Source organism: Candoia aspera, chromosome 4 (genome assembly GCF_035149785.1).
Source record: "Candoia aspera isolate rCanAsp1 chromosome 4, rCanAsp1.hap2, whole genome shotgun sequence".
In the NCBI taxonomy this organism is placed as follows: domain Eukaryota; kingdom Metazoa; phylum Chordata; class Lepidosauria; order Squamata; family Boidae; genus Candoia; species Candoia aspera.
The window spans coordinates 46,044,033-46,061,837 of NC_086156.1; the positions used below are offsets into that span (position 1 = coordinate 46,044,033).

At 38.4% G+C, this 17,805-nt stretch overlaps 2 protein-coding genes across 5 annotated transcripts in view; one reads left to right on the forward strand and one right to left on the reverse strand.

The window, feature by feature from the left end:
- Positions 1–204: 204 nt before the first annotated feature.
- Positions 205–9,807, forward strand: CDV3 (CDV3 homolog). 4 transcript variants are annotated; one of them, XR_010067973.1, is made up of 6 exons: positions 205–892; positions 5,464–5,543; positions 6,053–6,189; positions 6,520–6,673; positions 7,799–8,059; positions 8,221–9,807. XR_010067973.1 is itself a non-coding variant. In XM_063303997.1 (5 exons), the coding sequence occupies exons 1-5, from the start codon at positions 665–667 to the stop codon at positions 7,923–7,925; spliced, it is 726 nt and encodes a 241-aa protein (XP_063160067.1). In that variant the 5' UTR covers positions 205–664; the 3' UTR covers positions 7,926–9,807. The 4 variants fall into 4 exon arrangements, 3 of the variants coding, with proteins under 3 accessions (XP_063160067.1, XP_063160069.1, XP_063160068.1); XM_063303997.1 differs by having other exon boundaries at positions 7,799–9,807; XM_063303999.1 differs by having other exon boundaries at positions 212–463; positions 7,799–9,807.
- Positions 9,808–15,917: 6,110 nt separating this feature from the next.
- TOPBP1 (DNA topoisomerase II binding protein 1) overlaps positions 15,918–17,805 on the reverse strand; it is a 39,458-nt gene continuing 37,570 nt past the window's right edge. The window contains exons 25-27 of the mRNA XM_063303995.1: positions 17,501–17,590; positions 16,767–16,928; positions 15,918–16,134 (exon numbers count right to left, since the gene is read on the reverse strand). Of these exons, the coding sequence (XP_063160065.1) occupies positions 15,991–16,134; positions 16,767–16,928; positions 17,501–17,590 (396 nt within the window). The 3' untranslated portion in view covers positions 15,918–15,990. The remainder of the gene's footprint in view (positions 16,135–16,766; positions 16,929–17,500; positions 17,591–17,805) is intronic.

Here is a 17,805-nt window from a genome sequence, read left to right on the forward strand (position 1 = left end):
CTACGCCCCTCCCCTCCTCACGCCCGCACACTAAATCATTCACCAGCAGCAATTCCTAACGTTCGCTGCTGCCGGCACTCGCTTAGCTACGCGAGCGTCTGTGCCCCCCCCGCGCCTTCTGATTGGCACCAAGACGCTTCGTTTCTTTCAGCGGGTTGGTCGGCGGAGAAACAAGTGCATGCGCTCTCCCTCCTTCCCGCTCCGATGCCCAATAAGGCGTCGCTTTGAGTACCACGTTAGAAAAGCTCTGCTTCTTGACGGCGCCCCTCCCTCTCTTCTTCCCAACCTCCGCCTTCGGCTGTGACAAGTGGTGGTCACCAACGTGGAGAGCGGAAGCTCCTCTGCTCTCTTGCGAACGGACTGAGCCGAGGCAGGAGCAGGAGAGAAGGCGCGCGGGCGGCGACGGTTTAAGCTTGGACCTTCTGCCTCCCGCGAGAACGGGAGCGGCGGGGACCAGACGAACGTAAGGCGCACGCGAGGCTGCTGGGTGGCGCCGAGTTCTCACCTGAGGGGAAGTCACCTCTCACCGCCCTTGCTCCCCTCCCCGCAACCACTGAGGGTTGGGGGTCGCCAACTGCCCTTGCGAGGGAGACGCTCTTGGTCAGTCCATCAGTCATAACCGGTCTGAACCGGAGTGCGAGGAGGAGCTACCGCCGCCACCGTCATGGCTGAAACCGAGGAGAGGAGCTTAGACGACTTTTTCGCGAAGCGAGACAAAAAGAAACGGAAAGAGAAAAGCAGCCGGGGAAGTGCCACTGCCGCGGCTTCCTCGGCCGCTTCTTCCAACGCCGCTGCCGTGGGTGGGACTGGGGGAAGCCGGCAAGCAGAAGGGGCCCATGGAGCCGCCTCTAATGCTAACCCGGCCACCGGCGCTGCCAAGGCAGCAAACAAGGTAAGGGGGCCGAGGAGCGGCCGGGCAGAACTGGGTGAGTTACGGGCTCCAGTTGGCCAGGAACTGGGGTGGAGGGGAATGGGGGGGGGAGGAGGAGGAGGAAACTTTTCCCTGACTGCTTCCTGTGGGCGTTGGTAGCTTCCTGTCGGTAGAGGGCGTCGCTACGGCTCAGCCAGGCCATCTTGGGCTTCCTGTGGGGCGCGTGGAAGTCCGTTCCTTAGCTTTCTTCACACGTGGGGCCGGGGCTAGGGGCCATGGGAATCCATTCCGTAGGAAACAGGCCGGTGCGTGGGGCGACTGTTGGGCCAAACAGGGGAACTGGCCTCCTTCCCAGTCTTGCTTGTCCAGGTTTCTCTCAAATTTCCCACAGGACACTCACGACTTTTCTGTTTGAACCCTGTATCTTACTGTTATAGACTTGCCTTGCCTGAGCTTTGGAAGCACGGGAAACGATTTTTCTCAGTTGCTGCCTTGGGGAACAAGGGTATTTTGCCATTGAGGCAGGATGAGATTGGGCACTCGCCTTGAAATATAACAGTATGAGAGTGGTATACAGTTGTTATGATTTGTCTTGTCTCCCTCCAAAAATAGCTACTGAAGAATGTAAGTGTATCACAGTGCACTCACTGCATAATATGGATTAAGTATCTCAGAAAGTAATAGGTTTTCACACTTTGTTTTGATATGAATAAGAACTACTCCATTAGATTAGACCAAAATTTTATCTAGTCCATTATTCTGTTTCTATAGCCCACTAGTTCTCAAGGTTTATGGTACTGTAATCTAAAACAATTTATTAATTTTTGCAACACCCCCCCAGGTGAACAAGTTATGAAAGAAGCAAGGGTTTTGATGGCCACAAGAGGAGAGACATGCCACCTAAGAAGCTGTCTCCATACCATGAAAGAGAGTCCAGTATGTGTGGCTTGTGTTTCCGAACTCTGAGGACAGTGTGGCCTCTCGTCATGAGGAATCATATTCCTCTTGCATGCAGTAGAAGATGCACTGTGTTCAGGGTGCCTGGAACAGACACAGAGGCTAAGCTTCAGGATCCAGTGTGATTGCTCACCTGTCCCCCTCCCCCTGGGGAGAAACACATAAAAAATTACACTTAGGAGTGAGAGTAGGCAATTGAGACACCTCAATCCTGGTCAAGTCAACTTAGGTAGCATTTAAGAGCAAGTTGAGGCTGTTGTAGGAGCCAGCAAATGATGTTAGAAAATGTATTGCTTCTAATTCCAGAGGCAATATATAGTTGTGGTTGATAGTTATTGATAACTTACCCTCAGTGAATTTGTCTCAGCCTTTTTGAAAGTACCTAAGTTGGCTATTAGTACACCAAACTGAAATAAATTCCACAGTTTAACTGTATATACTGCAGTAGAAATACTCTGAGTCTGTCTGGAATGTCCCATGTCAGCGAATGACCCTGTGGTCTAATATTATGAAAAAGGGACAAAAATGTCCTAGTGGTTTTTCCAAGTAGCGCATGAATTTTTGTCTTTTTTTTTTTTCTATAGTCACCCCCCCAAACGTTGAAACTATTCTTTCATAAGGGGGTTGTTCTAAGTTGCTTTTTAAGCAGGAGCTTAAGTTTGGGGCTCGGCAGTTTCTTCAAGTTTCCCCAAAATGACTGTGTAATGTATTTCTGTTTTTCACTTTAGGCAGACTTGGACTTCATCTGCGTTCATACATCAAGTTAATCCATGGTTCATTTCCTTTCAACTTACCTTGTATTAACCTAGTCATTGTGATTTGTGAGATTTATAGTCTAACACTCTTTGTAAAGCTGTTAGATCTATCAAAATATATCATGGATTTGTGTGATGCATGAATAAGTAAAGACTAAGAGTTAGAATTCGTATTTGAGCCTTTTACCATATAAATTTTAAGATTATTAAATTTTACATTTACAACTTTCCTTCTGAAAGAGAGTATGATTCCATTTCCATTTTTTTTTCTAACAATACAGTTTTGACTAGAATAAACAAAGATTTCTAATCATGGTTAGAAATAAAGTGTATGTTTCAGAAAGTGATATGTATAAATCAGAAATGACAGAGTTCTTCTGGTAGGAAATGATGTAAGTGTTCCTCCTGCCCCATATTTTTATAATGAAGTATTTCAGTGTTACAATTTTAAAAAAGCATTGTTTGGATCTTTTGTAAAATTCTTTGTTAGAGATGGACTATTTCTAGAATTAATGCTTTACCTGGAAAGATCCTTTGTTTTCTCTCTTGTCTGTATAGAGGAGAAGAGTATAAAAGCTCAAACTTCTTGGTAGTTTTGTTTGCGCTCATCTAAATTTGACCTCCTGGGGTCATATCTGCACAGTCTCTTTGCTCCAGTGTGAAAAGGCCCCCACTAACTGTTCCCAGGGAATATGTCCATATCTTAGTACCTGTATCTCATTGTCAGCTTGCAGTTGAGACAGCCTGAAAGCCGTGTTAGTTGCTGCAGTCTGGAAATAGTGTTTTCCATCTTATCCCACCTCAAGACATTCCATCTGGACAATCCGTGGGTCATGGGGAAAGATCTGCTCATCCTCAGTCTGCCGCAGGACCACCTGTTTCTGTCAGGTCCCTGAACTTGGCACCTATTCTGTAGTGCTGGTTTGGCTGCATGGCAGATCAGAAACTGGCTTCTGCTGCCACTTTTTTTTAATAGGTTGGTCACCGTTGAGAATGCAAAGCTCTGAAATTGACTAGCCCATCTATAGCTTTTATTTATTTATTTGTCAAATTTTATTACCGCCCTATTAATGCATGTAATAGTGTAACTGAAGGATTTGCCTTTTGTACTTCTGTAGTCTGTCTATATAGTGGGGAATTGTCTTCGTAATGGCTGCTGCTCCCAAGGAAGACCTGGTTCCTCATTTCTCATATAATGTTCTCAGGATAGTTTACAACTCCCATAGAAAAAATCCTTTGTCAAACTGCAGTCTTCAACAACACCTACTCGGCTGCTGTGCCTTGGTTGTGCAGAACTAGACAACCACCAAATGGCAGCCAAGAGTTAACAAAACATTCTAGCTCTTTGAAGCCACCTAGTGGTTAAACAGTGTGGTTCTAAGTTATGGCCAACCAGCCTTGTGCGGTCCACCAGTTTTTTAAAAACTCAACAAATTCACCGTTGCCAAATGCTGCTGTTGCCAGGAAGAATCAGCCGCCTAGTTTGCTGCAGCCAGCTCTGCCCTAAAAGACATGCTGTGGACCTCACCAACGGGCCTCACCAACACTGCCAGCTCATTGCTGCTGCTGTGCTGCTAGCCGCTGAATAACTGATTGGTGCACCAGCTATTCCTTTGTGGCCCTTTCCCCTCTACAAGTTGTGCTGGCCTGGTTATAAGGAATATAAAAAAGTTCTGTCAATGATACAATGAGAAACAAAACAGAAAAAAAATGCAGTGCATGGAGAAACCAGAGAGTTATTCATGCCATTCGAAGAAGACTTCATGTGGTGGATGATGTTGGGCAGAGCTGGAGTTTCAACAAAGGAACCAACACTAGGAGCCCTTAACATGTTGCTTGTTATACAGCAGTACAGCACCAACCCATTCTGGATACACAATAAGGGTGCAGATTTAGGGAAGCCTGATTTCCTGCTGACTCTTTTGAGGGAGGGGAGCTTGGCAAAGCAGTTAGATAGATGTGGCCTACAGTTGTTAATGGTGAATGAAGATATATTCCATCTTGACATTATAATGCATTGACTATTGACCAAATGTATGTGTCATTTTAATGCAGCAAAATAGTTCCTAACTTGCAAATACTTTCTTCTATGTTTTCTGCTCAGATGTATGAATTGACTATCCTTATAGTCAATTCACAGCATGTTGTTGGCTAGAAATAATAATTTTGTAATAATCTCAAAGACAGACAGTATTTGCATCTAAACAGACTTGCTATAAGAGATTGACAGGTTTTGATTTTGCTTCTCCCAGTTGAAGCAAAACTGTAGATTAGGCAAATCAAAGCTATTTTCTATAACTCCAGGGAGTATGTAATAATTAGGGAAGTGGGGACAAGAGATTAAATGCCAGAAAACCCACATAATATGCTATATTGCATACTGTAGAGAGCTTTTACTATCTTGGAAGTATGATTCAGTTTTAAGTGCTAATTTGATTTCATTAAATATTTTTGATTTTAAAGTCGGAACCAATTAGAACCAGTTTGTATAATGCTAAAAATAATTACCATGTGAAACAATACTAAGATCTCTAAATAGCATAAGTTTTGAATGAAAAATGTGGAATTGCAACATGGTCATTTTTTCTTTCTGATTCTGATCTGATTATTGGGTTTAGTCATTTAATTAGTATCATGAGAATAAATTAGTCATGCATGTTAATAAGGGATATATGTTGAATGCTGAATGTTAGAAATGGACTATATAGTTATAAAATAGGCACTGTTCAGCTTCTGATGGAGCAGAAGAGTTAGGAATATTTAAATCCTGGGAGGACTTTTTTTTTTTTTTTTTACTATGACACATCATTCCATAGCTTCCAGTGCTGATTGCCCTTCATTAAGAACTGATAATGAATTTATGCAATCTTCATCTTGCAGGAAGAGGATGACTGGAAAGAATTTGAGCAGGAAGAAATAATTGACTACAGTGGTCTCAGAGTTCAGTCCATGCAAATTAGGTATTACTGTCTTAAAAGTGTATATATATATGTATTGAAATATATAGTTCTGGTTGTAATTGGTTCAATTACTATTTGCAAATTCTAGATGAAGAAAAACTATTAAGGCACATCTCTAAACTTGCCACATGATGGTTTGTATTGCTTCAAAACAATCACTGTCATCAATGTGCATGCTTGCTATTCTTAAATCCTTTAATATTTCTATACTTGGTATGGTGAACAAAATACTATTCAATATTTAATCTTAGTTGGTGATTATTAAAAACTGAAGTTTTTTTTTCATGCTTAAAATTTTTGCAGCCTCTTTGTTAGTTAGCAGCCTATAGTTTAGTTATATGCTTGGGTTCTAATTGTTAGTATCAGCCTTTATCCTTTTATAGAACACTTGAGATGTTCACTTTTCAGCACTATGTATGCTCAGTATACAGTTTGTTACACAGTTTGTATACTGTAATATGAACCTGTTTATATAAGTGATAAATGTGAGAGCACCTTTTTTCTGGCAGTGAAAAAGATGAAGAAGAAAGTGAAAAAAGAGAAGAACCAAGGGATAATAGTGAGGAACCAGGTGGAAGTGTGGAAAAATCATCTGGTCCTTGGAATAGATCTGTTCCTACACCAATAGCTGTTGCTGAAATTATTGGTGAGTTTTGCTGTATGTTCCTTTTAATTAACTAATGTTTACTGAATTAGCCATGTTGTCTCGTTTTTAAATTAAATGAAAATATTTTGAATAATCTTGAAATAAAGCTATGATTTCTTGCTAGAAATGAATACTGATTTGGAAATATTATTTTGTTTTTAATACTTGCTTAAGTAATAGATTGCCTGATACAGAGGAATCTTTGCTTATACAGGCAGGGTATTGAGTGTAGATTGAATATTAAATATTATTAAATTGAAAAACTGCGTTTAACTTTTATCTAATTACATCTGGTTGTTGTTACTGTTTTTTAAAAATGCTTTTTTGCAGAAAATCCAGAGCCAGTGCAATCCAGTGGAGTATATAGACCACCTGGTGCAAGAGAAGGCAGGACACGAAAAGTGCCACAAGGACCCCCAGAGATCTATAGTGATACACAATTTCCATCATTGCAGTCCACTGCCAAGCAAGTAGACACTAGAAAGTAAGTATGGCAATGGCATTCTAGAAGATTTCCTTAAAGTCATTCTTCCCCCAACCCAACAATTTCTTCAGAGTTTCATAATCTTATCCACAGATCATAAACAAGTATATAATGTGATACGCACTAGAGGAAGCAAGTGTGTTTTAAGCACAGCTAGGGAACACATGGATTTTATCTGCAGAAGTTCAAATTGAAATTTTAAAAAAATCCCAGTTTCTTGATTTACAGAATACTGCTCAGAGGGGTGGGATGCGACAATGTTATATAACTTGATCTGTGCCCATTCCTAATATCAAATTATAGCCCTCTATGGGACTTGGTACACAGTAGAATATCATATTGATATTGAGTAAATGGTTTGAATTTGAATTTTAGGAGGTTTGTCAAATTTCAACTTAAGTGGTAATTTCAACTAAAATCATCTATCTGTACAATAAAGTATGTAGACAAAGATGGCATTTGCCAGATTTGTTTCACAATCTGTTACTAGCCTTGGAATTATAATTGTAAGTCAGGTGATAAGAATGACTTTTAGCAGTCCCCACATATTGGATGGGTTTTTATTTGAATGTCAGTCTTCTCATGTCAGACTGCTTATAAATATGCACCCCAGGTCAGTAGATGCTTCCATGCAGCTTGAGGTACTTCAGTTCATAAAACACAAGCATACAGAAATAGTTGTGCAGTTCTTTGCATTTAGCCTATGCCTTGGAATAGTTGCTGGATATTGCATTCAGTAGGACATTAATATATTCATAATTATTGACATGCTGTTGCAGTGTTAGTCTTTTTGGGATGTAGGGATAACTTTTTGTGGCCACAATCCAGTGAACTGCCTCCCTAATGCTCTCAAGAGTTTTGAATTTATATGGTAGAACAACAGAATCCAGTTCGTCGCCAATACTTCAAAACCAGTTTATGACATGGCACTGAGGCTTGTTCAGAGAAATGTCATCAGTGGCATTTGCAAGCCCTTAGCTATGCCTGCAGTAGTTCTTTGGATTATGGTCTGCTTTGTTAGGGCCCTAGCCATAGAATTTTGCAACTAAATTAGTGTCATTGATTAATATTGCTAAAGGGCAAGTGTGTCTAAGACAGTTACTGATTACATTTATTTTCCCTTAGGGATAAAGAAATGGAGAAGAGCTTTGAAGTAGTAAAACACAAAACTAGAGGTAGGGATGAGGTTTCAAAATCCCAGGCAACTAAACTTCAGCTAGACAACCAATATGCTGTGCTTGGGGATCAGTAAAGCTGCACACATATTACAATTAAGGAATGGTTATTTGACACACTTCCACTCTTAAGGTAACTAAACCACACCAATTATGAACATGCCGTCTTGTTTCTGCTGGATCTACTGCAACAAGTGCAGACTACTTTGACGTAAGTGATTGCTTTTCTGCACTTTGGAAGTATACTTAATTTGGTACACCTGGCTTTCTTCTTTGGATTATGAGGGAAATTAATGTAAATGGTTGAACAAGAGTTCCCAGTGTTTTGATTGCTCTGCAGCCAGTGGTTATTTCAAATTTTTTTATGTTCAGATACTGAGCCTTCGTAAGGGTTGACTACCTCAGACTTGCTGCACTCATTGTGGATACCATGTGGATCACAACTTCTGGAAAAGGTTACAACTCTTTGGTGGCCATCTGAAAATCGAAACCAGCTCTACTGGATTCCTCTAAGAAATCCTGCAGAAGTCAGCCATCTGAGTTGATAATATAAAAGACAAATTTAAGTGACCTTAAATGAGCAGTTTGTCCTGTGCCCCATTTATTATATCCTTTCATATGTAGCCATAATTTACTAGGAACCTCTAATGCACACAGATTTTTTTTAAAAAATATTCAGCATAGTGTTGAATTTACTTCTTTTAATTTAGTTACCAGAAAATAAATACACATCCAGATAGAAAACTTATGGACGCTAGTCTATATATTAACTGGCTTCATCTGTGTAAACTCTTCATTTGAGAAATAGCTCTCCAAGCTTGAGAAATTGCAATATAGTCAAATAGCTGCATGGAATATGCAACTATATATACTTCTCTTTTTCTTTAATGGATCTCAAACAGCTAGGTTTTCTTTGGATCAGTGGTCAATAAATGTTTGCTCCTGTAATATCTGGGGCTTATTTTTGAGAAGTTCATGCTGAATATTTAGCCTTAGCAATCTGTTGGGAAGTATCAGCTATTGCTCACACACACCATTATATTTGCAGGATGGAAGTACTGGTATGTGTAGTGAAAAATGTCCATTGTTGTGGTTTCTTACTGTTTGAAATTTGGATATATTTTGGGAATAAGTTGTTGCATTTATGGCATTTTTTTCCTCCTGCTGCCCAAAGATTAATGGCAACTTCAGTTAAAAATCAGTCTCCTGACCAGTTATATAACCATTTATTTGGGCAAATATTATTATTATAGTATTTGAATACTAGTTTGTGCTATATTGTGCTGTATGACATTGACTGTGAATAGAAGTCAGACCAGCTCCCAAAGAGGTTCTTGCTTCCTGGGTAAAAAAAAAAAAAAAATCTTTATTTTTCTTCCAATCTGAATCTAACATGGCCACTGCTGATATGTCTTTCCAAATGTCCAGCTGTTTTCTGGAGTCTTGAGCCAGGATTTAGACATCACAAATGTATTGCTTGTGAGGTAGATATGTACTTTATAAAAATATGACTTTGCAATTAAGGACTGGTTAGGATATGAAATCATTGCTTTAAATGAAGAACAAACTGCTTAGAATGTTTTATTCCTATTAAGAATTGTGAGATATATTCTTCTAAGTAGTTGTGTTTTATACAGATGCAGAACCAGGCCACTAGATGCTCAGATCACTGGAAGTAAACTTACAGCTGACACCATTGAGTTGTGTATCTTTCCTGAATGTTGTCTATTTGCCAACAAAGCCTTTGCAGGGTATTAAAGCTGAAGAACTAAGATTATGTGAAACTTACAATTTTAAATTCCAGCTTTGACATTTTATTAAAATTGTTACACATGAATCAAGTTTTAATATACTGTATGATAGGGTAGATGAAGCTGTCCTTTGTATTCACTTGAGTTCTTGGGCATAGTTGGCAGAGCAAGTTAACATTGTAACATTAATAAATATAATAGAAATGTACATGACTTCTGGAGTCTAATGAATATATACATGTTCTGATGCCATGCATCACTTCAGTGTGGCAAATACATGATCATGGTGTTGAAACTTAAGGCTGCAGTCTTATGCATGTTACAAGAAAAAGTTCCACTGAATTCATTCATAGATATACATTGAATTGGCTGTTGCAAAGTATTGGTGGCCTATAAGTAACTTGAAATGTGTGGTCATTGCCTACCTCACTCTGTGTATGTCACTGCTAGCAAAACCACCATATAAAGTAGCAAAACAAAAGTATTGTGTTTTAGGAAGAAGCAACACTGCTAAAGTTGACAGCTATCTGTAGTGAAGCAGAAATTTTCACACGCTGATTCCAATTTGATGCTTTTCATAATGCCCTATATTCTGGCATCTCGGATACTTTTTATTAGTGAACATGCTTACATTGAAATATTACACCACTGAATTAAAAATCAATGAAACCTTTTTAAAAAGACAGAATGGAGCTCTAGTGAACGATGCATATTTTATATTGCTGAGATTAATTGTCCTAATTTTTTTGAGCGCTTACACACACACAGGTGGTTTATGACCTTTCATGCACTCTGAAGTTCCTGCATCTTAATCTATCCTAACAACTGTCATATATGCTAATATATACTTCTGTTACACAATTGCTTTAGTGCTTGTGATCCATGGACAAAAGAACTGATTATAAAAGAAAAAAAACGGAGGTGATCTTAATGCAAATGAGTATCCCTTTAGTCCAGGCATCTGGTTGTGAGCTGATTTAAAAAAAAAAAAGTAGCTTGAAGAAAACAGTTCGTTTTTAGCAGTCTGTCTTTGAAGTTCAGAGGATCTCTTACAAGGTACCTCTGAAATCACAACTAGCTTGCTAGAATTCATTCTGAATTTGTATTTAGGTTAGTTGCCTATTCTGTGAATGCCCATAAAAGACAAATACCTCTGGAAGACCATGTACATGTTTTTTAATTTGGCTGTAAGATTTTAGCTGCATAACTGAATGGCACTTTTTAAATAAAAGCAGCCCGTGTTCCTAATCAAACAAATACCAACTATAGTTCAGGAAGCTCTTAATAGCCAATTTCAGACAAAGGAATCTAAGGAGCAGATAAGCTGCATTTACATAAACAGTTAATCCATCGTTTTGATAATACAGTATAGCACAGAATATAGGATAATAGACTTTATTTATGTAACAGCTTTTTTCTGCTTCTGCCAGAACATTTTATACATCTTGGTATTTTGTACTGGTGGTAAAAAGATTCCTGGGCGCTACTGTTCATTCAGCAGAAGCATTAGGACTTCCAAAGAGCATTTTCTGAGGCTTCTGTACAAATTCTAAAATGTATGGTTATAATTCAAGCCATGTGCAGATGTGGCTTTAACAACAATGCCTATATCCAGTGGGGGTTCATAATCACACCATGCTATGTAGCTGGTGTGCCTGTTCAATGTATGTTGGCAGTCACATTTGAATAGGGACCAAGAGGTATAAAGTTCAGCCAACATAGGTCCAGTCAGACAGCTGTCATGTCAAGAACTTGGGGTCTTGGGTTCTACAGTCACATTCTCATATTCAAAGCCAGTGTGTTGGCATTGGATGGTGTGATCTTAAACCTATTTTCAGTCATGGCATACAGTTAAAAACTCTGTATGGAGCATGTCTTCAATATGCTCATTTCAATATATTTGACTTCAGTAGGACCTGTATGTAAACATATTTTATGCAGAGGCCTTAAACTCCTATTATGGAAGTGGATATTCATATTTTAACAGCATGGAATGCTGAAATTACAGAAGCTTAGTTTCAAACAATCCAATTGTTTTTGGATAAATTGTCTAAGCCAAATCAACTAGAGAAACATCTGAACTGATTGCTTTCAAAAGCTGTTTTTAGACAAAATAAGGTAATATCAACCTATGAAATATACACTGTTTTAAATAGACTTACCCTTTGTCCACTTCTCAAGAAGAAGCAAATTTATAGTAAATGCTATTTGTTTATTTGAGTGATGCACTGCTCTTTTGCTCTACTGGGCATTCAGAGCAGCTAACAAAATGTTGTTTAAAAGAAGAAAATTAAAAATGCAAATTAAAATTGGCAGGAAAAAAATCATCTAACAGTGAAGAACCTGGTGAAATAAATGCATCCTTACAGATACTATAAACAGAACAAGAGAGGAATAAATGCACAAGCAAGAAGTGTGCGTACCAAAAGTTGGGAGCAATGTAGGAAAATGCCCTCTTTTGCATGACCAAATGATGCATCTCTGGCAGTGGGGCATCTTTAAAGGGAGTTCTTCCGATCTTAACAACCAAATGAGTTTGTAATGAGAGAGAGACCCTAAGCCACTTGGGACTTTAAGAATTAATGGCAACACCTTAAATTGTGCCTGACAAGCAACTGGCAACCAGTGCAGATCTTTTGAGTGCCAGCACTGTTTGAACTTCGCACCTTGCATCATTTGGCAACCTGCCTGCTGGATTTTGCACTAACTGGAACTTTCAGACACTTCAAGGGCAGCCCACAGTGTGTGCTGCAATAATCACAACAGGATGTAACCAAGGCATGGATAACTTGTAAAAATTTAACCAACACTGGAAGGGATGCAGGTGTCAGTAAACATAATTGTGCAAAGGTGTTCCTCACCATCTGCAAATCCAGTGGGATCTAGGGATCAAAGCAAACCTGCTTTTTTCACTGGGACTGCAACCTTGTCAAAAACAGCATGTACCTCAATCCCAAAATCCAGCCCCCCCCTTCTTTTTTTACCAAAAGTAACATTTACCCATTATCAAAACTTAGGCAACATTCAAAAGCTTGGATAGTAAGGAGCAATAGATCTGAGCATCATCAGCACAGCAATGATACTTGACCCTAGAATTCTAGAAAAAAATTGATGTAGAGTAGGGAAACAAAACTGGTCAGAATAGTAGGAACAAAAATCAGTTCTGCCATCTGGACATGATCTGACAGGAAAAACTGGAATTACAGTAAAACAATACCAAACCTGAATCCTGTCAGAGAGTCCGGAAGGTTGTGTCATTACCTTATCCTGGCCAAAAGCCCAGTGGAAATGGATCCATAAAATCATAATGTAATTCATTGATCACCTTAACTGCCTTCTTTGGACTAGGGGAATGTAGGAAGATAATGATCATTTCCCCTAGCATGGCTCATCCTGGCCATTTCAATCAGCCAAGAAAAGCAGAGGTTGCAAAGTCAGGTGGTAGCTGTCATCACTCCACACCTCCTGTCCACATCTTTGAAATCTACAAGCTGAAAAGAATCCAGAATGGTTGTCAAGGTCACATCCCTAGAATTTGCCCCAGTTCTGCAGTCCAAGCTGGGACAGAACTCATCAATTGAAAAGAACAACGTAATTTACGACCAACTGTTCTAACTCCCTCCATCCTCCTAGCATCATGGTGGAGGACTAAGTGCACAACGTGGAAGAGCAACAGCAGCCTGTTTCTGGATGGAGACAGAAAAATAAGCGACATGGCTGCCTGTACTATCGCAGAGTAAGTGTTCAGATGGCTCTCACTCTGTATGTGGTCTGACCCATTCCAAGAGTTAACTTCATATCTCGTTCACTTCATTACTTAATAAATCAAGAGGATGATTTGGCTCCAGGGGAGGGATGAAAATGCTTAAGAGCAATAGTGTCAACTGCCCAGGGAGTCTCCCACTCACGTTTAAAAACTATTACATCCTGGAAATTAGTCTAATAAATATTCCCATAAGTCAGTGTGGCCCTATATTGATTCATTTGCCATACAGTACTAAAGTTCTAGTGAGGTTATGATATCAAATAGTTTCTAATAGATCTGCAATGAGGTAGAAATAAAAAGATGAAGTGAGGAGGTTCTGTGGAGACAAATTTAAGAATCTGCTTGCTATGAACAAATACAACTTGCTTATAAAAGTGCTCTGCACAAAGATGGTAGAATTCTGGATTGTACCATTTCAGACAGGCATTATGGATTGCATTTTTAATATTACTGCACAAGCTTCCTACAAGTAGAAAAGTGATGCATAAGTGATAGAGCACTGCAGTGAGTCTATCTTTGATGTTCTTTGGAATGTGAAGGAAGCATTAAAGACTGAAGGCCTGTTCAATCTGAAGTGGGATAGACTAGAACTCTCGTCACGTTTATTCTCTTGGATGCATAGAATGGCTCTTCTAAAATCCTTCAGGTTATCTGGCCATAAATATGAACTTAGATGCTGATTTACTTGACTATCACAGATAAAAGGCTGTTACTAAAATACAAAATCAATTAAACAGTTTTAATAATGGTTTCATCAAAACAGAAATAATAGTAGATTTCACTGGAATTACTCATTTTTACAACAATGTAAAAACTTGTCAAATGGCAAATCCAGGAATATGAAGAATTTGACACCATTGCAAAGGAGGAAGCATTGTCTGTACCAAATAGAGCATAGGAAATTAGAGGAACTGTGGCCATGACCATTTTCCAAGCTGCAAAGACAATACTTCCCTACCTCACAGGGGTGTTGTGAGGCTGACTTCAGCTTTATAAAATGTTACTGAGTTTTCCAATGAAGGTGCTATAAAGGTACAAAGCGTAACTAAATCAGCTGACATCTGTTACAAAAAGAAAATATTCAACGTGGGGTTTTTTTTACAATATTTTACCATTGCTATAATAAAGTTCTTTACAAGCATATAAATGATCATGTAACAATGGACTTTCCAAAAAGGCATGGTTGAATATTCAAACTTTATGCATCCCTTTTTGGTTCTGTGTGATTAACTGTGCAGATATAATTGTATTAACAAGGTTCTCGGGATTTGCATGGATGAGATGAATTATCATTTTTGTAATCTCCCTTAATGAAATAAATTTACATTCACAGTTTGTTATTCTTCTTGTAGAAATCTTGTGTTACACGTTTTTTCAGTAGAAGTAGTGCTATCTACATCAGTTAGATTGTCTGAGAAAACCTACCCTTGTATCAATTAGCAACTACTCAAAACATTAGGTCACAACTATTTATTATTTTATTTTATTATTTAAGTTTATATCACCGCCCATCTCCCCCATCAGGGGACTCTTTGTTTCTCATTTCCTGCAGACACTTAACACCCAGGTTTTTTCTTTAAAAACAAAACTAACACACACAAGGTTGAGCTTTAGCTTTACTATTAAAGTATCCAATCTAAATCGAATTTCCAAGTCTCCAAATACTGAAATTGTGTGTTCTTCACATTTCCACTCTATAACAAACCCTTTTTAAAAAGTGAAAATCCTAGTATCTATTTGAAAGGTGGTAGTCGGGTGATCTCTTTTTTCTTGCTGCAAAGCAGCTATTATTTGAAATCTTGCTATTCCCGCCACTGCTATTGGATTTATTTTTTCTTTCAAATATAAATCAATGGAAGGCTGATTTAAATAAACTGCCTCAGATGTGGCTGATACCTGCTGCATACAAATTCCTTGGTATGGCTATTAAAACATTGATTTACAAATGAGATTGCTGGGAGAATACTTTACACATGTCAAAAGTAATCTATTTTCAAAACTATAGCTTTATACAAATTACACCCCAGTTAGTAAGCAAGTGGTTTGGGTACAAATAAAAAGTCTGAAATCTTGGTTAGGCCACTCCTATGATGACTGAATTATTCTTTTTTTAACTTTAAAAATCAGTTGGCCCTTGGCCTAGAAGATGATGTTTTATCTTTTTAGAGATGCTTAACTGTTCTCTCCACTGAAAAGAAAATTCTTGAGCTGCTAAAGGAACAGTGCATGTTTTTAGAAAAAGACAGACTACAAAGGCAGGAAAAACCTCAGTGGGACTCTCTCCTTTCCTAATGCAAGCTGATGTAGCAACAATTGCCCTGTGGAAAGCAATAAGGAGAGAGGGAGGCAGGTGAAGGCTATATTAGCTGGGCTATGTGTGTCTTGTCTAAATAATTTTTCTTGTACTCACTGAATTAGTCTCCAGTTCAATTACAATATGAATCTAAATACATATTCCTCCAGGCCTGTAACAAAAGTAGGTATAGGCTTAGTTTTGAAAAAGTTCCCTTATTAGTTGCTTAAAAACCAAGGCACACAAAAATACTACAAAAAAAATTTAATATCTTTTATCTTGGAAAGAAAAACAACTGGAAATTGAAAATTTATATTTTTAGATTATTTGCCTCAGTGAATTCTGGATCTCTTTGCTGTATGCATTTCTTCAGCAGCTTTACGTTTTTGAGAAAACCCAGTTCTGGGTCTTTTGCTACTCTGAAGATAAGCGGCAGCTTCTGGCAAATGATAGTTTTCCATTGGAGGTGGTAGTTCCTTAAAAAAAATAGGAGGAAGGACAGCAGTTTTTGAAAGAGCTTTAAGAATCACACTTTCAGTTTTTTATCTGACATTTTCTTTTTACCTTAATCTTCCTGCTAGCATATATCCCTGATTAGAAAGGCAATGGAGAAGCAAGTTACTACTTGAAAGCATTATAGTATACTGTTGTCTGAAAAGTTCATGTTGAAACCAAACAGATAAGGAGTAATTTAATTTTCACAATCTCTGTACCTGGGACATAAAGTGAATGCAAGAGATTTTCTATCCTATCTTATAATCGCGCACAAAGCATTCCACTGTCATAGACTGGCATGGGTCTGAAATACACTGAATTTTATTATTTTTATACCATGCTCTTGCCAATGAGCTTGAGGCAATGTACACAGAACTCTTCTTTAATTTTTTTCCACTGTTGGATAGCTTGGGCTGAAAATGAGTGAGTGAGAGAGAGATTGAGACTGATTGGCTCAAACTCACCTAGTGAGCCTCCAAGGCTGTGTATAGATTTCAACTTGGGTCTGCCTGAATCTATTCCAGTGCCTTAATCATAACACCATGCTGCATATATACCTAGTTAAACACAGTCTTGATAATTCAAAATTGTATTATGCTACTAATGTGCAAACCTGTATGAGGTAGTCAGCAATGTATTCTGGCTTCAGGCAGTTCACCCCTTGAGCTGCAGCCTCTCCTATATTAACTCTCACATCCTCTGGTTTCAGTTTATTAAGATCAGCAAAAAGATGAGTAACTTCTCTAAGGAGAGGTGGAGAATGTGCAGGGAACACCTGTAGATTCAATCAGGCAGAGATTCTGGTTTACTTATTTATGTAGTATATGGAATTAGCTTTGCCAGTTTAGGGAACTGAACAAGACAGCCTAACATGTAGCCTCCAGAAAGACAGCTTGTGAGATTTAAAAAAAATCCTACATAGTATTTTGCGGAAATATAATGCAATGCTAATGATGGTTGATCATTGCCTGCTTCATCTGGGTAAGACTCTCTTCTCATGAGGCAATACAATGTTGCATCTATATTTTGCAAAAACTTACTCTAAATCATTTCCTAGTTGTTACATAATTCTCTTGTTTTACAAGTAGTCTGCTCTCCCCCTTTTCTCTCTGTGTAGATCTGAATGAGTAATGTACACTAGATATAAATATCACTAAAACCACCAGAAAGGCAAACCATTTTTTCATACATAATTAATGAATCTAATTTGTATCTCCAGAAATACTTTTGACAAAGGGAGTTACTGAGGTTTAACATAAAATCTGAAAGCATTATTTTTGTTAAAACATTTTCCTCACCTATGATTATCAAGTATACTGATATCAGAACAGTTAAACACATACACACCTTTGCACCTCCTGATTCTAGAAGACGCTTGAAGCCTGATTCCTTGGCTGGGTCAACGTTCAAAATAACTTTCCAACCACCAAATGCCCCCTAAAAAAGGCAGAAACATTTATTTATATGTGTGTTTGGGTGTGCACCAAAAAATATAATTACCTAATTAACTTTGCCACATAAAATAAATATACTTATTTTTCACCAGTTACATTTCAGGGTGAGGTAGACAATGCAAGTGAATTCTAAGATTAATAATCTTGACAATTTTCAAAGGCAATTTAAGTCAAGAAAGCAATACAGATTAATACTCC